The sequence below is a fragment of the Ovis canadensis genome, chromosome 3 (assembly GCF_042477335.2).
Source record: "Ovis canadensis isolate MfBH-ARS-UI-01 breed Bighorn chromosome 3, ARS-UI_OviCan_v2, whole genome shotgun sequence".
In the NCBI taxonomy this organism is placed as follows: domain Eukaryota; kingdom Metazoa; phylum Chordata; class Mammalia; order Artiodactyla; family Bovidae; genus Ovis; species Ovis canadensis.
In genome coordinates this window covers 38026949-38052146 of record NC_091247.1, presented here as the reverse complement: position 1 = coordinate 38052146, position 25198 = coordinate 38026949, and the positions used below count along the sequence as shown (strand labels likewise).

At 47.5% G+C, this 25198-nt stretch overlaps 1 protein-coding gene and 1 non-coding gene across 2 annotated transcripts in view; both read left to right on the top strand.

Moving 5' to 3' along the window:
* Positions 1 to 6420: 6420 nt before the first annotated feature.
* Positions 6421 to 25198, top strand: part of CAPN14 (calpain 14) — a 28846-nt gene continuing 10068 nt past the window's right edge. Inside the window, exons 1-15 of the mRNA XM_069586311.1 lie at positions 6421 to 6645; positions 7867 to 7936; positions 8798 to 8916; positions 9031 to 9167; positions 9584 to 9758; positions 10361 to 10426; positions 12498 to 12583; positions 16011 to 16085; positions 17568 to 17731; positions 19060 to 19223; positions 19731 to 19739; positions 21604 to 21809; positions 23216 to 23252; positions 23988 to 24044; positions 24903 to 24960. Coding sequence (XP_069442412.1) covers positions 6421 to 6645; positions 7867 to 7936; positions 8798 to 8916; positions 9031 to 9167; positions 9584 to 9758; positions 10361 to 10426; positions 12498 to 12583; positions 16011 to 16085; positions 17568 to 17731; positions 19060 to 19223; positions 19731 to 19739; positions 21604 to 21809; positions 23216 to 23252; positions 23988 to 24044; positions 24903 to 24960 — 1648 coding nt within the window. The remainder of the gene's footprint in view (positions 6646 to 7866; positions 7937 to 8797; positions 8917 to 9030; positions 9168 to 9583; positions 9759 to 10360; positions 10427 to 12497; positions 12584 to 16010; positions 16086 to 17567; positions 17732 to 19059; positions 19224 to 19730; positions 19740 to 21603; positions 21810 to 23215; positions 23253 to 23987; positions 24045 to 24902; positions 24961 to 25198) is intronic.
* On the top strand, positions 17339 to 17410 carry TRNAH-GUG (transfer RNA histidin (anticodon GUG)). Its single transcript has one exon. It is a non-coding gene; the product is annotated as a tRNA-His (tRNA).

Genomic DNA, 25198 nt, shown 5'->3' with positions numbered 1-25198 from the left:
CTGGCCTGCTCCAACACTGCTCACTCACAGTGGTCAAAGTGCATTTCCAAATATGACCGAGACCCATTTGGCCCTTTGTGGAGAGCTGTGGCAATCTGGGAATAAGCCAGTTTCTTGAACAGCTTGTTATACATGGAAGACACACAAGAATTTCCAACAAGCTGCATGTGGGTCTAGACTCTCCTGAAGGTGACTTAGGAATACTTCTTTAAAGATATATATGTATATTGCCTCATCCTGAAATTTAGAGCAGGAGTATCTTGTGAAGGGCATGTTGTTCTCTGAGCCCCGCAAGACACTGAGGCTTGTGTTGAGATGCAGTGTTTTCAGGCCCAGAGAGGAAACTGAGTGTGAGTCAGCACTTGATGAGGAGGTCATGACCCTGGGCTGGGTTCTGAAGCCAAGGGACCCGCTACTACTTGTCATGTCACAATCAGTGTAGAATGGCTGTTTGTGCGTGAAGGACAAAAAAGTAAGAACTTGCCTTTAGGTGCCTGATGTTTACAAATGTAAATGGTGGAAGAAACTTGTTGGGAAGGAGGTGGGCTGGAGGAAAAAGCACAGAAGAACACAAGACCAGACTAACTGCTTTTGGATCCCTCTAACCCAGGTTCAGGAGAGGACTGAGTCTTCCCCCAAGAGGTGTGCCAGCAACTGTGACAAATGAGAATCTTCAGGAATCAGAGTGTCCTAACCTCAGAGGGAGGTGAGGGTGTGAGGCTAACAGAATTGCACCAGCATTAACCCCCTGGGGATAAAAGACTGGTATCAGGCAGGAGAGCTTTCAGTGCATGAATCACTCAGTACAGAGCCCATAGTGGGATCCAAGGACAAGGCCATTCTGCAAACAGGTCACTATCAATGCATGATGAGCTAAGTGTAAAACAAAGGTCAGTGTTTAGAAACTTTTATAGCAATTGACCAAAAAAAATTTATTTCTGTTGAATCTGAATTTTCTTTTTAAAAGGAGGCCTTGCATTTTGTGTTATTCTTTAAAATTTTCTGTTTCTATTAATTTATTTTAATTAGATTTCTGTGACAAATTGGAAATAAAAGAATACAGGTCTTTCATGAATGATAATTTGAGAAGCACCAAGTAGAGGGCAGTAGGGGGTCAGAAGGTAGTCAGGATGAGGGAAGCTCAGTGATGGTTAGACATTCAAAGAAGGCTTCCTGGAGGAGGGATCAAGTTGGATTTTGGAGGATGGGTAAGATCTTGACAAATGAAGAGGGCCCTCAGGTCGCTTCTATAGCTGTGAGGGAATACTCAAACTTCATTTGACTGTGTGTAGGTGGCTTTTACTGCAAATACGTTCTGTCCCAAGGGCTATACTTCACACAAATGTGAGTTCCTGGCATCGAGGGCTGAGCACTGCAGTGGGAATCAGAGTCCTGGGTCCTGAGTGCTGGGTTGGGCTTTGATTCAATTTCCTCGTGCAACTGGAAAGGTCATTTAACCCCCGCTAGACTGTCAGAGCCATGAAGATGGGGACCATTTCTGGAGAATGGTGCCTGGCTCAAGCCTGGCAGATGACAAGTTTCCAACAAAATTTTTGATGAGTGAATGGGTGAACAGGTTTCAGTTTTAACACCTGGAAAATGAGGCAGACTAGAAAAGGCTGGTGATTTTCATACCATACAATGAGAAACTTTGTAAATATGCACTGGGGTCCAAGCTGCAAACTCAAGTCTCCACCCTGGAGTTTCTGTGGGGTTTCTTTCATGTGAAGAAAGAACCCCACTGCTAACATAATTTTGGGAAATACTAGACAACATGTTTTCAAGGCATTTTATTCTGGTTTTGACATTTTCTTTTTCTAAGTGGATAAGAGTGCAAATAATAGAGGCCATAAAATCACTGACTTAACCAATCACAACTGCACAAAAATAGATGTAGATATGCTAGAATATTTAGATATGCTAGAATATTTAGATGGGTAGGGCTATGGCTTGCAGAGCTCTTAATATGAAACTCATGGATTAACTTCAAAGGAGGGACCCACTGATCCCCTAAAAATTACATGTAAAATTTAATATGCTATCGAGTACCAGTTGAGAATGCTATGGTTGAAGCATAGCATTTGAGCAAATGCATAGCAGGCATCTGGACAGTGGCTGACATAAAAAACCTTACAGAGTCTGGATACTACCATGGCTTAAGTAAGCCAAAGTTTTATCCTTCTCATGTAAGAGGACATCTAGAGGCAAACCACCCAAAGCTGGTGCTTTGTTCAAAGCAGTCACTGAGATCCAGACCCCTTCTAGTGTGCAGCTGTTCCCTAATAGTTTCAAGACAGCTGCTCCATCTCTAGGCATCACATCCAGTTTCCAGGAAAGGGGGTGGGAGGAAATAAAATTTAGCCCATTGAGGCTTAAATTTTTTTAAAATTTATTTTTGGCTGCACTGGGTCTTAGTTGCAGCATGTGGAATCTTTCACTGTGGTGCCTGGGCTCCTCATTACCCATGGGCTCCAGAGATCCTGGGCTCAGTAGTTGCAGTGCATGAGTTCAGTAGTAGCATATGGGATCCTAGTTCCAGGACCAGAGATCAAACCCCGTATTGGAAGGCAGACTCTTAACCACTGGTCCATCAGGGAAGTCCCGAGACTATCTTTTTTCATTAGTGAAGTTACAGCTTTTCCAAAAGCTCCACCTAATAGACATCCACTGCCACCTTGTTCTCATTTGTTGCATTATTCATTATATGTTGACTCTTTTTTATTTCTTCTAGGTCCTTGTTAAACCTTTCTTGCATCTTCTCAATCCTTGTCTCCAGGCTATTTATCTATGATTCCATTTTGATTTCAAGATTTTGGATCATTTTCACTATCATTATTTGGAATTCTTTATCAGGTAGATTCCCTATCTCTTCCTCATTTGTTTGGTTTGGTGGGCATTTATCCTGTTCCTTTACCTGCTGGGTATTCCTCTATCTCTTCATCTTGTTTATATTGCTGAGTTGGGGTGTCCTTTCTGTATTCTGGCAGTTTGTGGAGTTCTCTTTATTGTGGAGTTTCCTTGCTGTGGGTGGTGTTGTACAGGTGGCTTGTCAAGGTTTCTTGGTTAGGGAAGCTTGTGTTGGTGTTCTGGTGGGTGGAGCTGGATTTCTTCTCTCTGGAATGCAATGAAGTGTCCAGTAATGAGTTATGAGATGTCAATGGGTTTGGAGTAACTTCGAGCAGCCTGTATGTTGGAGCTCAGGGCTGTGTTTCTGTGTTGCTGGAGAATTTGTGTGGTATGTCTTGCTCTGGAACTTGTTGGCCCTTGGGTGGTGCTTGGTTTCAGTGTAGGTATGGAGGCGTTTGATGAGCTCCTGTCAATTAATGTTCCCTGGAGTCAGGAGTTCTCTGGTGTTCTCAGGGTTTGGACTTAAGTCTCCTGCTTCTGGTTTTCAGTCTTATTTTTACAGTGGTCTCAAGACTTCTCCTTCTATACAGCATTGTTGATAAAACATCTAGGTTAAAGATGAAAAGTTTCTCCACAGTGAGGGACACCCAGAGAGGTTCACAGAGTTACACGGAGAAGAGAAGAGGGAGGAGGGAGTTAGAGGTGACCTGAATGAGATGAGGTGGAATCAATAGAGGAGAGAGCAAGCTAGCCAGTAATCACTTCCTTATGTGCACTCCACAACTGTACTGCTTAGAGATGTTCACGGAGTTATACAGAGAAGAGAAGAGGGAGCAAGGAGACAGAGGTGGCCAGGAGGATAAAAGGGGAGAATCAAAAGGAGAGAGACAGATCCAGCCAGTAATCAGTTCCCTAAGTGTTCTCCACCATCTGGAACACACCGAAATTCACAGAGTTGGGTAGAGAAGAGAGGAGGTAGGGAGGAGACACAGGAGACCTGGTGGAGAAAAAGGAGAGTCCAAAGGGGGAGAGAGCAGTCAAGCCAGTAATCTCGCTCCCAAGTAAAAATGGGTACTGAAGATTGGGTTCTTAAAGGTACAAAATTGATAACAAATACCAAAAGGCAAAGATTAAAAATCTAGAGTAGAGTTTGAAATTTCAAAAATACAATATTAAAGGAAAGAAGAAAAAGAGAGAGAGAGAAAAAAAACAAAGTCACAACAATTATAAAAAATACATATATATATGAAGTTTGCTTTTAAAAAATAGGGTCTTTTTTTTTTTGCAAAGTAATAGTAGGTTATAAAAGTGAAAATTAAAGGAGTAATAGAGGACTTAACAATTTTAAAAAATTTAAAAAAAGAATGATCATAAAAATAGTAAAAATATATCTAGGACTTTCTCTGGTGTTGTTCTGGGTATTGTGGGGTCAGTTCCTTCCTATGTAGTCAGTACTAACAACAGGGTTTTAATCTATTGCACCTGCCACTTCCAAGGCAGTTCCTTCTGTTTTAGCTTCTTCTGTTTGCTGGTCTCTTCAGTGTCTGATTTCTGCCCTGACACAAAGGGGCAGTGGTGGACACTTTTTTTAGGCTTATTTGTTTAGTTGTGCTGTCGAGAGGGAGGGATGCTTCAACCAAATAACGCTGGCGTGTGCTCGCAGTGCCTCAGCCACACTGGGCCTGCCCCCACTCACGGCGCGTGTGCCCTCCCTGCCCACACTGCTCAGGCTCTAGGTTGCTCCACCCGGAACCGTCCGAGGCTGGCCCTGGGCTGCATGCACCTCCCAGGTCTAAGCTGCTCAGGTTCAGGCACTCAGGTAGTCCTCAGAGGTGCAGACTAGGTTGGGCCTGCGTTTTGTGCCCTTCCCAGGTCCGAGCAGCTCAGGTGATGAGGTGTCTGGCAAACGCGGTTGCTGCGACTTATCTCCTCCCCCGTCCCTGCCGCTTGGTTTTCTGGGTGTACAACCGGCGCACCTTCTCAGGTGGATGTTGACTGTCCAGAATCCCAAGAAGTTTTAGTTAGCAAAGAAGCCTGCTTACAGTTTTGTAGATGATGTCTCTCTGGGGCTGCGATTGCCCCCTTCTGGCTCTGGCTGCCTGTCCCCGGAGGGATGGTCTGCAGCCGGCTATCTCTGTTCAGTCCTTTATTCTGTGCGCAGGCCTGGTGATGTCTTAGGTTAGGGCTGGCTTTTCGCGTGGTAGTTATCCCACAGTCTGGTTTGCTAGCCCAAGTTAGTTCGCTCAGATTGCCCTCGGGGCATTCAGGCCAGATCCTTACTGTAAGCACTGCAGCCCACGCCTCCCTGCCCAGCCCCCGCTTGCTAGTGGTGGGTGCAGGCATCTGCACTGCTTCTCCACGGGGGAGTTACCGTTGGGCTCGTAATCTGCGGGTTTTAATTATTTATTTATTTTTTCTCCCTGTTATGTTGCCCTCTGTGCTTCCAAGGCTCACCACAGACTCGGCAGTGAGAGTGTTTCCTGGTGTTTGGAAACTTCTCTCTTTTTAAGATTCCCTTCCCGGGACGGAGCTTGGTCCTTACCTCTTTTGTCTCTTTTTTTGTCTTTTATATTTTTTCCTACCTCCTTTCGAAGACAATGGGCTGCTTTTCTGGGTGCCTGATGTCCTCTGCCAGCATTCAGAAATTGTTTTGTGGAGTTTACTCAGCGTTTAAACGTTCTTTTGATGAATTTGTGGGGGAGAAAGTGGTCTCCCCGTCCTACTCCTCTGCCATCTTAGGACCGCCTCCACTGCCACCTTGTGAACCAGGTGCCATGGTGGCCCCGTTGTCCGCCAAGAAGCTCAGGGAAATAAAATTTTGCAGCTGGGCAGCCAAAACTGGAATTCTACTGATAAGAAAAAAGAGTGAAAAGCTAGGTTCAGGCAACTCTCGGTGCTTGCCCCTACATGTGTGACTTTTTTTTCACATTGCCAAAAATGTCTTCAAGGAAGTAGTTTTGAAGAGAGTATAAAGGGAGGAAAGCAAGAGATACGGTTTTTCAGGGAAGATGGAGGAGGACACGGGAGCAGGCAGAGGGCTGAGGGAGAGTCTCCGACTCCCTGGAGGGGCAGAGAAGGGGCAGCCACTGCCGCCTCCAGGTGTAGCACACGGACCCCCACGTCCACGAGCGGACCTTCACTCCTGCGCCTCTCCTCCCCGTGTCCCCACTAAGCAGGAGTATCCCTGTGATGCTGGCACAATCAGGGGCCCAGGACTCAGCCCTGAGACTGGGGAGGCCCTCCTTTCCCACAGGACTCCCTGTGGGAGCCTGGACCTCCCGCCAGGAGCCCCCACCTCCCGCCAGGAGCCCCCACGCTTAAACAAGCAGCGCTCCAGGTCCCCCACTACCTGGGATGGGGATAATCCAGGTGCTTCAGTCCTGTTCTCATAGCCTCCCCCCCCCCGCCCCCGCCACCTTGCCTGCACCACCAGCACATTCCCTCCATCTTCCTCTTCCTCCTGGGAAGCCTGGCAAAGCCTCAACAGAACGTGAGAACACTGGGCACCCTCTGCTCTCTGTTTCAGGTGCCGGAGACTGTCCAGAGGGCCCTGGGGTCTGTGTGGTCCCGGCCATGGCCATGTGGTTTCCTGTCTGCAGAAACTGGAAGCTGGGGTGTGAGGACTCAACGGGCGATTTTTCACAGCCCCCTAGACAGGACTATGAGGCCCTGAAGGAAAGGTGCCTGAGGGACGGCTGTCTCTTTGAGGACAAGAGCTTCCCGGCCACCCTGAGCTCCATTGGCAGCGGGCCCCTGCTGCGGAAGCTGCCAAGCCACCTGCAGTGGAGGCGGCCTCCGGTAAGGGGCCTCCGGACCCCACACGAGCAGTGTGAGCCCAGACCATCTTCCCAGGGCTCAGGGCTTACTTACTGTCATTGATCCCCATGTGAAGGGCTCCAGGGAAGTCCCCACATTCCCATTTTCCAGAGAAAATCCAGGGTGATCTTGAAAGGAGTCTAAGCACTCCCTTACCCTCTGCCCTGAAGTACACAACAGTCACAGCCAGAAATATATCTCAATGTACTGCTTGGCTCTATCTGACTGACCAATGCCATCTATCAGAGAGGAAATTTAATACTACCCTCCCCAAATCTGGCTCATCTGGCTCATGAAACACTTAGGTGAAGAAGCTACTAATCACTTTACAAAAGTCTTCTCCATGAAATGCATCAACAGTTCCTTTAAAAGGCAACTTCTTAATGTGTTGAAAGGCAACCCAGCTCCCCCAAACTTGGTTAACAATTTGAAGATGTGTGGTAAACAGAACGAAATCACTCCGGGCTACAAATCCTCCCCTTTTCTGTCCCCTATCAGCCAACCCCATCAGAGCCTGCAACCCCAAGACTCACCAAGTCCCTCTGTGTGTAAATCCCCCAGTAGATCTCCTACACTAGATGATAGCCAAGACTCTCCTCCTCCTGGAGAATCTAGGAAACTGCTGAGGTAGCGAGTCTGTCATGCACCTGACCTTGTGGTGTGGTGCCCAGGTCTCCCGTTTGCTGGGAGACCTTGTGGAATGGTGCCCAGGAAAAGACAGAGGGATTTAGGGTACGCCATGGGGCACAGACTGTCTCCCCTTGAGACACTCTGCCCCACTCTCCCCTTGACCCCACCCCTGCCTGCATCTCAGCATGGAAGCCAAGGAGACCCCTTACACTGGGGGTTGGGGGTGGGAAGGAAGAGTAGCAGGGAGAATAATGGGAATGAGAAGATCTCCAGGAAAAGTGAGAACACCCCAGAAAACAGATGTTTCCATTTGTCACAGGTACTCCAAGAAAAGGCGTTTTAGGGACAAGTGCTACTTCTCACTGTCTACCCAGGGTTCTCTAGCACTCTCTCTTAACACAAGCAGCAAGAAGGAATGAGAAATACAGTGGGCAGAATCCCGGAATAGCCCTGATTTCACACATGTTCTGTATCTATGTGCCCAGAAGTCTAGCTCGGGGACATGGGAAACTATGGTCACTGGAGGGGCTTCTTTGTTCTCCATCAGAAGGACATTTCTGTCTGTTCCTGCAGGAGCTGCACAGCAACCCCCTTTTCTATTCTGCCAAGGCCAAACGGCTGTATCTGTGCCAGGGATTGGTAGGTAAGTCTGCACAGCCCTGAGACACACCTGGTACCTGCCAGCCCAGCCCAGCCAAGGCAGAGTGGGGTGGGGAGGAGGGGGTTTGAGAGATCCCAAGAGAGGAAATGGCCACCCTGAGCTCCATCTTGACATGCTGTCATTTTATGGGGGAACAATCACAACTAGTCCTCTGAGGGTGCATGGGAACATGGGGACGCTACACCTTGCCTAACGATCCTCCTCCCTAACCAGTCTCCAGGTCTGGGTTTCATCTTGGGACTCACTCTACCATAGTTCCTGTAATGAGTCCTTCTTGGCATACCAGTCACTAGATGCTTTAGGATCCGAGCAGACTTATCTTCAACCCAACTTCCTTTATAGAGGAAGAGGAAAAACCCTTGGCCATGAGGGAAGGCACGTGTATAGTTATACCCATTTCACAGACAGAGAAATGGAGTCCAGAAGGGTTGAAGTTTTCTCAGAAGTGCCTAAATCAGTTACAGAAGCAGGATTTAGAAAAGTTTGGTTGGGTTTGGGTCCCAGTTCCTGATGTAGGGGCACATGGGAAGCTAAAAACTAGTCTAGGAATATGGTTCAGTTCTTGGTGTCAAGTCTGATTTCCAGACAATGTTCCCTACCCCTTGCTCTGCTCACTCACCATCTTTCTCTCTGATACAGAATTCCCTTCTCTTAAACTAGGCCACAAGTCCAGAGAGGATAGCAGCTGGGACCAGGCATTTCTTGCCTGCAGTTAGTCCTCAGTAGATTCACGTGGACACTGGTAGCTTGTGCAGGCCTCTACAGTACATCCACGCAGACACTTGTGGTCTTCGCATGTGTGTCCAGCAGATTCATGTGGATTTCATGTGCTTTCTGGCTTAGGTGACTGCTGGTTCTTGGCAGCTTTGCAAGCTCTGAGTTTGCACCAGGACATCCTGAGTCGTGTTGTTCCCCTGAATCAGAGTTTCACGGAGAAGTATGCTGGCATCTTCCAGTTCTGGGTGAGTGTCCTCTGGGTGCCCCAGCCTGGAGGAGGCCATAGAAAAGAGGGTTCTGGAAGAGTCACATCTCTGCTCCCTGGGCTAACCATCCTCCATGGCCTTCTCTCCTTCCAGTTCTGGCACTTTGGAAAGTGGGTTCCGGTTGTGGTGGATGACCGACTGCCTGTGAATGAAGCTGGCCAGCTGGTCTTTGTCTCTTCCACCTACAAGAACTTGTTCTGGGGAGCTCTTCTGGAAAAGGCCTATGCTAAGTAAGACAACCGCACAAACCTTTCCCCTTTCCTTCCTGGCCCTTCCCTCTTCCTCTGTCTCTGTCTCTCTCTCATCAACATTGAGGAAAGGCAAGAGGAGGCAGGGGAAGTTTATCAAGTGAGATACTGAGGCATAGCTCAACAAATATAGAAGTGACACAAAAGGGTCTCTTCTGTAAGGGTCACCCCATCGGAACAACCTTTCTGGAATCTTACCTTTCCCTGATGGACGGACTTATGTAGTAGGGATAGAAACTGAGTATGTATTTCTTTTTCTGCCCCTGGGATGGGAGGAAGGGATAGCAGACACATGCCCTGGGAATAACCAAGCAGGGGGTTCTTCAGACTTGTTTGGACTGTCCTGTGTACAGTAGAAACACTCTTCCTTCTCTCACGTCTGTTCCTTTCCTGGGCAGGCTCTCTGGCTCCTATGAAGACTTGCAGTGTGGACAGGTGTCTGAAGCCCTTGTGGACTTCACTGGAGGGGTGACAATGACCATCAACCTGGCAGAAGCCCCTGACAACCTCTGGGATGTCCTAACCCGAGCCATCTACAGCAGAACCCTGATTGGCTGCCAGACCCACTGCGGGGTGAGACTGGGCTGTGCCCTGGCAGGACAGCGTCCTCCCCCACTCCCCTTCCCTTCACCCACCAGCTGCTGCTCTTGCCTCAGTGTATGCCCCGGACTCCCCCAATTCCCGCACCCAGAGTCCTGATGTTCAAACTAAACGAGCAGAGCTGAGCCCCCGGGGCAGGCAAGAACCCCGTAGAATACACATGGTGTGCAGAGAAGGGAGCTAACATTTCTTGAGTGTCAACTACATGCAAGGCAGTTCACCAGCTCTGCTAGCTATCACTGTCTGATTTCATAACAAACAAGAGCCTGGAACTGGAGTAGGAAGTCCTCAGTTTAGCCCCGCCTCCACCATCGTGTCGCCCCACATGACTTAGCAGCTCTGAGCTGAGTTGCCCTCTGGAAAGCAGGGTGCTAATCACTGAAGAATGGCACCCTGACTTCTTCAAAGGCTCAAATAAGACTGTAGGTGCTAAAGAGCTTTGAAAACTGTAGGGAAAGACCACATAGGTCTCTTCCAACCCTTCCCATAAACCTTTGCTCCAGCCAGCAGGCCCCCCCGACTTCCAGGTTGGCTGTACCCCACAGAGCACTGACGGGAGTTCCTTGTCTCTGCAGAATGAGCAGGTGCTGGAGAATGGGTTGGTGGATGGCCATGCCTACACACTCACAGGCATCAGGAAGGTGAGTGGAACCCGGCCCCTCTGTCTCCCTTCTGCCTCTCCCTTCTCTCCAGGGCTTCTTCCCAATGCCTTACATCATCTTGGTGAATGTTACTATCTGTGCCCAGTCTAGGGGTCAGTTCTCTGGTGGGCCTGCCGAAGCAGGCGGTGGGCTCCCCAGACCTCTGTGCCACTTTTCTCGGGTGAAATGGTGGGTTCAGGCTTTGCCGCCTCCCAATATCATCCCAGCCTCTCTTGCCATGGGGCAGCCCTGGCCAGTCGGCCATCTAGCCCTGATGGCTCAGCAGGTAAAAGAATCTGCGTGCAATGCAGAAGACCCAGGAGCTGTGGGTTCGATCCCTGGGTTGGGAAGATCCCCTGGAGAAGGAAATGGCAACCCACTCCAGTACTCTTGTCTGGAAAATCCCATGGACAGAGGAGCCTCATGGGCTACAGTCCATGGGACTGCGAAGAGTCGGATATGAGTGAGTGACCAAGCATACACACAGCCCTCTTGTGTCTTGTAACCATTTCTTGAGCTTCGCTTTGCCCTGGGCTGCTAAATGATAACTTTTCTGTCTGGGGTTTCCCTTCAAATTTCTGCTTCTTTCCCACATGCTCCTTTTCAACAATCTTCCAGTTTCCTTCCATGCTCTCTACCTTTTGAGCTTTATTAAACATCGAGAGGAAGATGGGACAGGGACAGGGACCCTACCTCCAAAGAGCTTACCGTCAAGTATGGAGACAAATCATATTTGAAATCTATAGGGAAGCAAAGTAGAAGCTGAAAGAAGGAAGCAACGATGAAGGTCTTCTGGGGTTTAGAGGTAGGAGAGAACATTTATCTGGTTGGGTTGGAGGGAAATCAGAAAAGGCTTTGTAGGGTAGGTGGCCTTGAGTTGGCCCTAAAAGACAAGTAGATTTGTGTCAGGGGAAAAGGGCCTTCCTAGTGGAGGGAGCTGGGGTCGCGAAGAGTCGGGTACGACTGAGCGACTTCTCTTTCACTTTTCACTTTCATGCACTGGAGAAGGAAATGACAACCCACTCCAGTGCTCTTGCCTGGAGAATCCCAGGGATGGGGGAGCCTGGTGGGCTGCCGTCTCTGGGGTCGCACAGAGTCGGACACGACTGAAGCGACTTAGCAGCAGCAGCAGCAGTGGAGGGCGCAGCAGGAGCAGAGCATGGAGATAAGGAATCAGCAGATTGAACTTCAAGAACTCCTGCTATTCTGTAGAGGATGCGACTTCCCTAAAGCCCTCCAATTCCCTTTAACTCTGGTTCAGATGTTTTCAGCTCCATTCACACCTGACTTCCATCTCCTAGATCTCCATCAATCATATTTGGTGTGTTAAGAACTTTTTCATGTTTAGATAACAAAATTCATACTTTAAAATATTTATTTTTATGATTTTATATTTAATTAACAAAATTTAGCACTTAGTGTGTGATACTGTCTTAACTGCTTTATCAGTGTTAACTCAATGCTCACAACAGTCCTATGAGTTAAGAGAAATGCCTTTTTTCACAGTGTTTTCTAAAGCCAGATGTCTGAAATCCACGTGTCCTTAGTACCATCTTTCCTCTGATGGCTTGGGGAGAATCCTTCTGTACCCGCTCCCACGCAGGGTGTCTCCAGCTTTCCCAGCTTCACACACATAGCTCGTCTTTGCCTCTGTCTTCACATGCCGTTCTCTGTCTTTCCCTTTTCTCTTCTGTAAGGACATTTGCCACTGATTCAGGGTGATTTCGTCTCAAAATCCTTAACTTAATTATACCTGAAAAGACCCTTTTTACAGATTAGATCACATTGACAGATTCTCAGTAGACATATCTTTGAATGTTCAACTCATGCAATAGACGTGATCACTAATTTCTTTTCACAGATCAGGAAGCAGACACAGAGAGGTTAAGTAACTTGCCTTAGGTCTCACAGCAAGTAAAACAGCAGAGCCATTTTCTCCTCTGCCAGCTCCTAGGGCCTTTGATGGTTCATTTCAAGGTCTCAGCTGCAGGCATGAATCTCACTCAGATATCTGCAGCATTTGCTCTTGGCCCTCAGCCCAGCCACCTGAACTGGTTCTCATTTTGTGCAGGTGACCACCAGCCATGGACCTGAATATCTCGTCAGGCTCCGGAACCCCTGGGGGAAGATAGAGTGGAGAGGAGACTGGAGTGACAGGTGAACATCTGAGGCTGGCTGGGAGGGGTGAGGATGGGGTAGGTGAAGGCTGCAAAGAAGTTTGTTGTTGGCACACAAATTCCAGTGCATGCTTTTGGTCTCAGGTTGAATCAGGAAAGCTTTTAGACTGTGTGGTTCAATCCCTCATGTTTATAATTATTATTATTTTAAATTGAATAATAGTTGATTTACAATGTCGTGTTAGTTTCAGGTGTACAGCAAAGCGATTTACACAGACACACACACATACATATACAATGCCTAAATATACAGACCAATCTGCTTGTAATGCAGGAGACCCAGGTTTGCTCTCTGGGTGGAGAAGATCCCCTGAAGAAGGGCATGGCTACCTGCTCCAGTATTCTTGCCTGGAGAATCCCATGGACAAAGGAGCCAGCGGGCTATAGTCCATAGGGTTGCAAAGAGTCAGACACAACTTAATGACTAACAATTTTACTTCATTCATTATAATAATTAAAGTTAATATTTATTGAGAGCTTGCAAGTATTGTGCTAAACTTTTGAATTTTGATCATTTCATTGAGTCCTCCAAACAACACTATTATAGGGTAGGTGATTTCATCTCCATTGACTTATGAAGAAACTGATGCTTCAGTTCAGTTCAGTCACTCAGTTGTGTCTGACTCTTTGTGACCCCATGGGCTGCAGCATGCCAGGCTTCCCTGTCCATCACCAACTCTTGGAGCTTGCTCAAACTCATGTCCATCGAGTTGGTGATGCCATCCAACCATCTCATCCTCTGTTGTCCCCTTCTCCTCCTGCCTTCAATCTTTCCCAGCATCGAGGTCTTTTCCAATGAGTCAGTTCTTCGCATCAGGTGGCCAAAGTATTGGAGCTACAGGTTCAGCATCAGTCCTTCCAATGAATATTCAGGACTGATTTCCTTTAGGATGGACTGGTTTGACTAAGTGAATTATTTAGGGTCTCACAGCATGACTAGTCTGGTGCTCTTTCTAGTCAATGTACACTTGGACTTGTCGAGTCAGGGTCAGACAGATCAGGATTGGCCCCTATACTCTAATTACACTTAATGACCTCTGGGCATTCTGATTAGATGCCTACTTTTTTATTGTTTCTGCCTAAAATCAACCCTGTGGGCTTTACAGGCTACAGGCTGGCATAGGGCACAGGCAGAAAGGCAGACCAAGTGTTATAGTCCTTCCCTGTCTGGCAATGAAGATTTATAATACTTAACTCTACATATCACTTGGGGGCTTTCTTGATAGCTCAGTTGGTAAAGAATCTGCCTGCAGGAGACCCTGGTTCAATTCCTGGGTCGGGAAGATTCACTTGAGAAGGGATAGGCTACCCACTCCAGTATTCTTGGGCTTTTGTTGTGGCTCAGCTGGTTAAGAATCTGCCTGCAATGCAGGAGACCTGGGTTGGCTCCCTGGGTTGGGAAGATCCCCTGGAGAAGGGAAAGGTTACCCACTCCAGTATTCTGGCCTGGAGAATTCCATGGACTGTATAGTCCATGGGGTAGCAAAGAGTCAGACACAACTGAGTGCCTTTCACTTTCACATATCACTTAAGAGTACAGAAACATTTTCACATGTACATTATCACTGAATCATTTTTATGGGTGAAAAATTGAAGGCTCAGAAAAGTAAGTGGAATTTTACTCCTGATAGGTTGTATGGCACTCTATTTATTATATTTTAATAAAGAGAATTGCCAGAGGGACTGGGTCTATGTGGAAAAATGGCATCCAAAGATATATATAAATTTTAAAGTGTTACAGAAATATAGCATCATAATGTTGTTGCTAGTAGTTTGTTTAGGAAAACAAGTGCTTGTTTTGAGAAAAAATGATGAGTTAAATTAACTTTGTTAGCTGTGTGATCTTAAGCAATCTTCTTTGAGCCAGAAGTGTGATAAGGATTAAATAAAATGATGGGCTTTATTCCATAGTGTCTAATCTGTAGTTAGTCTCATCCAAAGTAGTTTTCATTTTAAATAAATATTTTTTAAATCTAGAGATACCATTTGAGAATATCTTTCACTTAGCTTTTCATCTTTGGGAACATGGAGCATATTTATAATAGGTGTTTTAATGTCCTTATTGACTAGTTCAATCATATTTCTCCTATTTCTAAGTCAGTTTTTATTCCTGGTCATGGATCACATTTTCTGCTTCTTCATACACCTAGTAATTTTTTATTAGATGTTGGACATTGTAAATTTAGTTGCTTAGGGATTAAAATGATACTTCGAAGTTTTCTTTTAGGACAGATCTAGGAAAAACTATATTGAGGGGATAATTTGACCTCACTATTAAGGTGTAGAATCTTTGGGTTCTTTACTGAAGACCCCATGTATTCTGTAAGGTCTTTTAACCCTGGCTGGTGGGAATTCAAATGATTTCCAACCTACTGTCAACTCTGGGAATTGTGCTCAGTATAATCCAGTCTTGTGGGGTTTCATTTCATGTATGCACAGATTTTATTTTAGCCAAAGACTCAAGGGACCCCCTATGAAGTTCTCTGGAGCTCTTTCCTTAAGTAGCCCTCTTCTCTTGGGCACTGTTTCCAGCAAATTCTAGCTGCCTTGTCCTCCCTGAACTTCAGACTCTGTCTCCTCCACTTAGCAAGACTGCCAGGCTCTTTCAGGGTCCATGCCCCTGCATCGCTGTCTGGGGAATTAGTTTCAGGCAGGAGTCTAGCCAGTGTTAGGGCTCGCTTCATTTGTCTCCCTCCTCTTGAGGTCACAGGTCTGTGCTGCCTGCCGTCTGTGTCCAAAACATGCTGTCTGTTATTTCATGTATTTGTCCCATTTTTAGCTGTTTATAGTGGGGAAGTGATACATGAAAGCCTTACTCTTTTATGGCCAGAAATAAAGTCCAAAATGAAGGGTTGTGAAAAAAAGAAATAGCAATATAGATTCGGTGGTAGTTCTGACATTTAATAAGTTTGTGGCTTCAAGCAAGTGACCTGATCTCTTTTAACCTCAATTTCCTTACCTCTAAAAATGACAGTGGGGCTTCTCAGGTGGCGCTAGTGGTAAAGAACCCATTGGCCAATGCAGGAGACACAAGAAACATGGGTTTGATTCTGGGTCGGGAAAATCCCCTGGAGGAGGGCATGGCAACCCACTCCAGTATTCTTGCCTGGAGAATCCCATGGACAGAGGAGCCTGGAGGGGTACAGTTCATAGAGACACAAAAGAGTGGGTCACAACTGAAGCAACTTAGCACACACACAAAACTGACAATAAAAATCCCTAGTTTGTAAAGTTGTTGTTATCCTTAAATAAAATAAAACATGTCAAGAGCCTAGTCCAGAGCTTGGCTCAAGTGATGTGCCTAGACTGAGCAACTAAGCGCATTATAGAGCATTTACTGAAGAATTTCTTGCATGTCCTTTGTAATCCATTCCTCCCCCATGAAAACATTTCTTTTCTGTTTTCAGCTCGAGTATGTGGGATCTACTGAGCCCCAAGGAGAAGATTCTGCTGCTGAGAAAAGATAATGATGGAGAATTCTGGTATTTGACGCAGGGAATCAGGACACATGTGGCTTACATTAGGACATCCATTCAGCAGACATTTATGGGGTGCCTCATATATGCCAGGCAGAGAAGGCAATGGCACCCCACTCCAGTACTCTTGCCTGGAAAATCCCATGGACGGGGGAGCCTGGTAGGCTGCAGTGCATGGGGTCGCGAACAGTCGGATACGACTGAGCGACTTCACTGTCACTTTTCACTTTCATGCGTTGCAGAAGGAAATGGCAACCCACTCCAGTGTTCTTGCCTGGAGAATCCCAGGGACGGGGGAGCCTGGTGGGCTGCCATCTGTGGGGTCACACAGAGTTGGACACGACTGAAGTGACTTAGCAGCAGCATATATGCCAGGCACTTCTTTTAGGAGATCAAGAAGATCCTTTAGGGGCTCACAGCCTAGCCGGGCAATCCAACATCCACAGTCTCTGTGATAAGAGCAGAGACCTGTGGCATGGAGCTCAGTGGGTGCTCAGAGCAGAGCGTGCGGGTGGCCACCACCTCCTCTCTGACTGCTGTTTCTTGCCAAACTATAAGCTACTGCACCTGTGCCCTCCAGAGCAAAGCAGTACTACCCTACCCACCCCAAAGCCTCTCACCTGTTTTTATGAATGGCTGCCAGATGCCCTGAGCTGATGCTGCTTCTGGGTATCTGACATGAGACCCACCTGTTCCTTGTTTCCTCCGCATTTCACCCTTCCTAGTAATTTCCAACCTGTCCCACAGGCCCCTCTTCTCCCCTTACCAATCCTTTTCAGACTTATTCTTAAAGAGGTCATTGAACTCAAGAGCCCTGGAAATACTATTACTTCCTGTTACAGAGAGTAAACTATTTGCTGGTTCAGGTGGCATGCCTCGGGCCATAACATTAGCCTGTAGGGACAGAGATTTTTTTAATCAACAGCTGAGAAGGAACAGATCTGTGTGATTCTCACTGAACATGTCTAAATCAATGGACAGCTGTGAATATCCCAGTTCTGCTTCATCACCGCCATCAGTGGCACAGGATCATTGCCCTCAGGCAGCCATTGTTGGAGGCTGCTTTCAGCCACAGAGTAGGGTTTCTCTGTAGCACCTCTTGCTGCTGATGGATCCTCACGCCGCTCCAGCCGGCCCCACTCGCCTGGGTCTGCATGAGGGCAGGAGGATGGGGCCCTGGGACTGGAGAGGGCTGGGTGCCCGGTCCTTGGCTGCAGCTTCCCACTGGTCCTGATGACTGGATGGCATCTCCATGGGCTTCCCTGGTGGTTCAGAGGGTAAAGCACCTGCCTGTGATGCAGGAGCCCCAGGTTTGAACCCTGGGTAGGGAAGATCCCCTGGAGAAGGAAATGGTAACCCACTCCAGTATTCTAGCCTGGAGAATCCCATGGACAGAGGAGACTGGTGGGCTATAGGTCACAGGGTCGCAAAGAGTCGGACGCGACTGAGCGACTACACTTTCTTGTCTTTCTTTCATCCTCTGCACAGGATGTCACTGCGGGACTTTAAAGCACATTTCATGCTTCTGGTCATCTGTAAACTGAGCCCAGGCCTGCTGACTCAGGAGGTGGGCCAGAAGTGGTCGTACACCATGCTGGAGGGGAGATGGGAGAATGGGAGAACTGCTGGTGGCCAGATGAAGTCGCCCCGAGGTGAGTCTGTATATGGAAGCCAGAGGCTTTCGTGGCTAGGTAAAGGCGGGGCTGTGGGCAGAGCCGTTGCCCGGGGCACCTGGCTGAGGAGGTAGGGGGCTTTGCTGGCCGAGCTCTGTGTGCTGGCCCTGGGCTGTGTCCAGTGGGAAGATGGGACACCTTTGTCCTAATTTGCACAGAGGCATAGAACTCTGTCAAGCGGCCCATCTGTTGGGGTTGCAGCTTTCTAGAGGGTGGGTTCTCTTTCCCAACCAGCACCAGGAGGCCACAGGTACACATGCATAATAGAAAAGTTACATCTTTCTGTGGTTTTCAGACAAGGCCTTTGATATGCTGAAATAACAACCCGGTAACAGGCAGGATTGAAATTAGTATTTATATTGTATGTATCAGGCCCTCCTTACTTGGAGTGTGATAGAAAAACAAAGTCAAGGATTCTCAGGCCATCAAGTACAAGAGATGAACATATATACATTCTCCAAGTGGAGTGGTTTGGGGACTGCATCCCTTTCTCCACAGTGGAGGTACTGAGCCATCTCCATGGCAGGAAAGATTAGAAGGGTGGGATTTCAGCAAGGTCACAGCGGTCTTAGCTCTGACTTTCTCTCCCTCTCAGCTCTGACTTTCTCTCCCCTTGAGTGTCCCCCCAAAGGCTGAAGCTGCCCATAAGCTAAGGCTTGGTCTCCATTAAAATGCAGCTGCCCTGGCACCACGAGCATCTTCTCTCCAGTTAGTTAACACAGTCACCAACCCAGGCAGTGAACATACAGGACACAAAGTCTGTGCCAGGCAGTGTGCTGGGCCAAAGCTATTAATACAGGGAGAGTAAACTTTGGTCTCAGAGAAGGCAATGGCACCCCACTCCAGTACTCTGGAAAATCCCATGGACGGAGGAGCCTGGTGGGCTGTGGTCCATGGGGTTGCTAAGAGTCGGACTCGACTGAGCGACTTCACTTTCACTTTGCACTTTCATGCATTGGAGAAGGAAATGGCAACCCACTCCAGTGTTCTTGCCTGGAGAATCCCAGGGACAGGGGAGCCTGGTGGGCTGCCGTGTATGGGGTTGCAGAGTCAGACACAATTGAAGTGACTTAGCAGCCGCAGCAGCAGCAGCAGCAGCAACCTTTGGTCTGTGTGTCCACAAAAGAACCCGAGGTGGAGAAGGTGGGTGGGAGAGGGACAGAGCTATGGTGGGAGAGGCCCCAGCTCTGTCCAGGTGGCCCTGGAGTGGGAGTCCCAGGCAAGTGCCCTGGATCTGTGCCCCTCCCTGTGGTTTGGCGAGCAGGATACTAAGGAAACCTGTCTCACCTTGCTGTGTTTTGCCCCAGACACGTTTTGGAAGAACCCGCAGTTCCTGCTGTCCATCTGGAGGCCCCAGGAGGGCAGGAGGTCCCGGTCGCTCTGCAGCGTGCTGGTGTCCCTGCTCCAGAAGCCCAGACACAGGCACCGCAACCAGAAGCCTCACCTCGCCATTGGCTTCTACCTCTTCAGGGTCAGTAGGCCTCTCGTGGGGTCTTATCCTTTCTTCCTGGTCCCTGTCCCCTTTACCATCTGTCTCTCTGTCTGCCCACCTCCTTTGTCCACCATGGGTACAAATCCTGTCTCTGTCCCTTGGGAATACGTGATCTAGAACAAGCCCCCTCCTTGCATTTGAACATCAGTTTCTCCATCTGTAAAATGGGGACAATGATAATTATGCAAAGGGTGGAGCAGAAGAAAATCCTTTGGCTAGTGCTTAGCACTGTACCTGGTACACAGCTGATACAGTTAATTCTGGTTCCCTTTGCCTCTTCCCAAGCCAAGCTTACCTTGCCTCACCCTTTTCCAGAATTTCTAATGATGGATTAAAATGTCACTGACTAGAACAGCAGGTCTTCTGGGAGGGGTAGTAGCCTCTGGGTAGAGCCTTCTTGTAAGTCAGCCTCTACTAGAATTTGTGCTTGTGAAAGAGCTGGATTCAGCACCTCATGAGGCCTCTTTTTTTTTTGTTGTTTTTCAGATGAACCAGGTGAGTCGCACACTGGCCCGCTGGCCCTGGTTGGGAGTGATGTCCCCCATGGCCGGGGTCACTGTGACTACAGGAGCCGTATGTAAGGAGCTCTGGAAAGGGCGGGCAATAATGCCAACTGCCTGTGTGTGCAAGTGCTGAACATCTGCTGTTCTTTTTTATCCAAGGACCCCCCTAAAGTCCCTATGCCTCCACAGAGAGGTCTGAGCCTGATGCAGAACCAATAAATTTTAGAATTTATTAAATCTCTACATAAATACCTAGGGCAAATATTTCAGACTGTCACAGCAGAGGAAGAATGATAAATCACAATCTTGCCTAAGTTATGAAGCCCATCATAAAATAGATCTGTAACAGGGGGGACAACAGGAGAGCATGCAACCCACCGCCTAGGAATCAGGGATGAAGGCTTGGGAAACCAAACAGAAAACGCAGGCAGAGGTCAAGGATAGCTCTGTGTTTCAGCTGCAGTGGCAGCTTAGAGGGATCAGTTAAGAAGGCCTGGGCTCTCCTGGCCTCTGAAGGGTGGCAGCTATTATTTTGTTTCCCAAAGAAAACAGGAGTGAAAAACTTAATTTTCTCAGATTAGACTGATTAGAGTAAAAGGATTTTTATAAAGAAACCATTTTGTGTTGGGTGTCTTAGTTCGGTTTGGGCTTTCCCCCCCCCCGCCCCTTCTTCTCTCCCAAGGGAATACTGTGTGCTCCCAAAGTTACCTATTAATTTAAAAAGAAAAATTTATTTATATCAAGCCTATTCCTAAATAGAATTTAGGTCAACCTAGAATAAAAAGTGTAAACAGAGCAAAACCATGAACCAGTTATAGAATTCAACTGGTGAGAAAAAAGTTATAAATGGACAAGGGAGAAGGAAGCAATTGATTCTACCAGGAACACTATACATAGGATAGCTACTACAATTGATTGTAAAAGTGAGTTCTGAGATTCCTGGAAACCAGGGCAAAGAGAGCAATGGACTGATTCTCTAGCTCTCATTGTCTCAATAAGAAAGCAAGCATGACCAGGAGATACATTTTGTTTCCCCAGCCCTGAGTGGCATCTAGGAAATGTCTTTATGTGGTAGGCAGTGTCTTTATCAGCAAATGTATGCGTCCCTACGTGGACCACCCCTCCCTCCATAGCCCTGCACGAGAGCCGGGGGAAGAGGAAGTGAGAGAGGCAAACAGGGCCAGAGGGGGACATAAAAGAGGGAGGGAGAGAGAGAGAAATTTATGTTGTAAAAACAAAACACAAACCAGACCTCTGATTGGATCTTCTGGATTTTGGCCAGTCCTCTTTCCCTTTTATGAGGCTATTTTCCCTGAGATGGTATGGAATGGCCAGGTGACCAGTATGGAGGCAGATGCCTGGTGGTATGTGTGTACCTGTGACCATAATCAGGTCATAATCAACCTTGAAACTATAGCGCATACCTAGAGGCAGCATCAGGAAGGATCTAGAACATGGGCACTGGGGCCTAGCTGCCCTGAATTCCTGTTCTGGCAGAGACTCTTACCTGCTGGGTAACTCTGTGCAGATGACCTAACTTATCTGAGCCTCAGCCCCTCAACTGTAACGTGGACGTGTAGACATAGTGACCTTCCTCACCTCATTCTATGCATGATGTTTTAACATAAAGTTAAATCAAATGACCTATGTATTCAGCCTCATGTAAGGTTCCAGCAGAGGTGCCTACTCAGGACATGTCCTGGTGTTTTCTCTCCACTCCTCACCCCTCCACTGGGGGAGGTGGCATTTGGCAAATCAGAGGCCACTTTAGTCCTGGCTCCTGGACAAGGTGTCCAGGCCTGACCACAAGACATGGGTGATCACCTCATCTGTTGCCCTCTGTCCTCCATTTATAGAGCTTCGATGCCCAGAAGAAACTGCCCTCTGAGTTCTTCTGGAAAAATGCTTCCCTGAGTTGCCCTGCGACGTTTCTCACAGAGAAGGAAGTGAGCCAGGAGCTGTGGCTGGAGCCAGGGACGTACGTGATCGTGCCCTGCACATCTAAGGCCCGTCAGGAGTCTGAGTTCGTCCTCAGAGTCTTCTCCAGGAAGCACGTGTTTTAGTAAGGGCCAGGCCTCTCCTGGACATTGGGGTCCACTTGGGCCAAGGGAGGGAGAGTAAGGGGAAAATAGTGGAGGATGGGGTCTCTGTGACCACACAGAAGACAGACAGGGCAAGCCCGAGAGCAGGACAGCTCTCTGCATGGAGACACCTTCACTTTTTCCTCCCTACTCTCCTAACAAATGAACACTCTGCTAGAGAAAAAGCTAGAACAGGCCTGGGCCCTGCCCTCCAGGAGCTCAGTCTGGAAAGGACATAGATATGTGAGCAGTTATTTATGGTACACTTTGTCTGGGGCAAGTGTTTATTTGCCCAGGGTGTTAGGAGGACATCAAGGAGGAGCATCTGAGCCAACTTCCCATGGTCCTAGGGGAAGCAGGGGTGGCTTCATGGAGGTGGTGATTCCTACAGGAGCACTGGGATTGTTCCGATGAGGGAGGCTGCCATCAACTATCAGGCTCAGACAATTCAATATACACACACCCCAGCCAAACTTATAACAGGCCTATCTTATGTTTAGTTCCAGACCACTGCAATAAGGCAAATACTTCATTAAAAAGAGTCACAGGGGTTTTTGGTTTTCCAGTGCATATAAAAATTATGTTTATACTGTATTATAGTATTGTGCAATAGCACTGTGTCAGAAAAAACACAAAACCCCAATGTGCATACCTTAAGTAAAAAATACTTGATTGCTTAAAAATGGCAACTATTGTCTGAGCATTTAAGGAGTTAGAATCTTTTTGCAATAATAACAACACGGACCACAGATCACCATAACAAATAAAACAATAATGAAAAGTTTGAAATATTGTGAGAATTACCAAAATGTGACAGAGAGACGCAGTGAGCAAATACTGTTGGAAAAATGGCTCCCATAGACTTACTTGACACAGGGTTGCCACCAACCTTTAATCTGTGAAAAATACAATCAAGCGAAGCACAGTGAAATGAGGTAGGCCTGTATTTTGCCAAGGATTGTTTTGACATGACTGCCCTTCAGTCCTTAGGACCCAGTTCTTTTTCCTTCATGTTTTGGGCGTAGGTAGTTTAACTTGGTCCTGGGTCTCACTGCCTTGTGAGACTTCTGAGTCTTAATGTGTGAGTAGAAGTAGTTAGATGAGGGCAGGGCTGGGGGGTGGGGCAGGAAAGGGCACATGGGGTCGGGGTAGAGGACTCATCCTGAGCAAATGCAGGTGGTAAGAGCGCAGGGCAGGTGGAGAAGTACAGCCAAGTGCTGAGCTGTGTGCCAAACTGCACACTGCAAGGGCAGGTGGGGCATGAGGTGGAGTTGAGCAAGGCCCGCATGGTGCATTAGTTAAGAAGCTGGGAAGATGAGGGAGGGTATTGGCCAAAAGGCTCCCAGGCTATCCCCAAGAAGTAAGTCTGTCTTTTCTCCCCTCTCAGTGAAATTGGCAGCAATTCCAGTGTCATCTTCTCTAAGGTGAGTTTTCAGGTGGATTTGCATGTGACTGGATCTGTTCACAAAGCCGGCGCGGGGGGGGGGGGGGGGGGGGCGTAGGCTTCTCCCCTCACATTTAGGATTTGGGGGACGAGGTCGTAGGTCCTGCAGGCCCTACTCTATGGCGCACGTGTACGTGCTCAGTCGCTTCAGTTGTGTCCGACTCTTTGCGACCCTATGGACGCAGCCTCTGTCCATGGAATTCTCCAGGCAGGAATACTGTAGCGGGTTGCCATTTCCTCCTCCAGGGGATCTTCCCAACCCAGGGATCGAACTGGAGTCTCCTTGTCTCCTGCACTGCAGGCAGATTCTTTACTGCTGAGCCACTGCGGAAGCCTCTATGGCACATACATTGTGTTATCTATCATGCCCCAAAAGTCCTCTGATTCTGCTGTTTTTGTACCAGGAGAACTGCCCTTCTGATCAGGTCCTTGGTCTTGAAGGCCCAGAGCCCTTGTGCATGAGTTACACATCCATGCTCTTATTTCTCTCTACCTGGTGTTTCTTCGCCTCTTTCATGGTTTGCTACTTCCCCCAAGCCACTGAGGGTTAAAGAAACAAGAGATGTATGTGAAGGCTATGGCAGAAAATTTAAAGCGGTGCTCAAGGTCAAGTTTGTAGATTTTAGAGGCCTGGAGGCCATGACTCATTAGTGTATGCATGAGAGTCCATTTGTCCAGGGACTGACCTTGTCCTTCTGTATGTCTGTTTCTATAGGAAATTGTAGACCAAAGTGAAGGGAAGGATGAATTCTTCACCAAACTCTTTGAAAAGGTAAGTTGACCAGGGGAGGTAGTGAGGAGCAGGGGACACTGCGGAGCCAAACCCAGTTAGGAACAGGGCAAGAAATCTGGGTCTGACATCTGAGAGATGTCATTAAAACTGCAAGAACATGAACTTCCTGCATTAGTAACACTCCTGATTTAATTCGCAAGTTGCCTGCCTTCCCATCTTTTCTCACTTTCACACTGGCATTTGCTTAGTATAGTCAGAGAGGCTACATCAAAATCTTCTGTGTATTGTTTTTAAGAATTTTCTTCCATACCAGGCGTTTCTAAACATTTTCTGCTGCAGTCCTTTTATCAAATGGAATCTCATAGAGAATCCTAAGAGATATAAAAATCCAGATACATATAAAGGTATCATATCCATTTTATAAGTTCAAATTTATGGTACTTACATTTCATTAACATGTTTTAAAGTCAAATGTCCATGTAAAGAGTGGCTTCTGATGAAGTCTAGAATGGAAATCTGGACTCTTGGCTAAGGATAGTTAAATAAGAATAAAATTGAAACTCAATTGCTGAACTTTTGCAGCATCTCTATAGAACCCAGTTTGAGAAACATCTCTATTAGTCTACCTCTGAAGAGTCCTGCCCTGGTGGGGCACTCTGAATTTGACACCCAGTTAACTGTTGTTGAAGTTCTTATGAAATTTTGGATTTAATTTTATGTCTAGTCATGTCCTTATGTGTGAGAAAACAGTGTCACTTATTCTGCCCAGAAATGGCAGATGTGCTGTGCTAAGCAGATGTGGGAGAGGCCTTTCCCAGCCCTGTTTATCTGTGGGTTCTACATCTAATGAGCCTTTAGGAATGATGATTTTCTCCTGACCCTCTGCTTCCACTTCAGTATCCAGAAATAAATGCGATCCAACTGCAGAATATCCTGAACCACATGCCCTGGTCAGGTGAGTATTTCAGTCATTCCTGTTGGACTCAGGGGACACGACTTTCCTGAACTCTAGGTCTGCTTCTCTTTCTCCTAGTGGGCCATGTGAATGCCCACTGGTCTCCCCAGCAGCTGTGTCCTACACCAGGGTGGGTCGTGTGGTCTGACAGAGGTAGAGGAATTTATGCAGCTTGGGAAAATAGCTCTTTTTCTTTTTTGCTTAGTTGGGTATGTAGAGATACATGGTAGAGAAAATA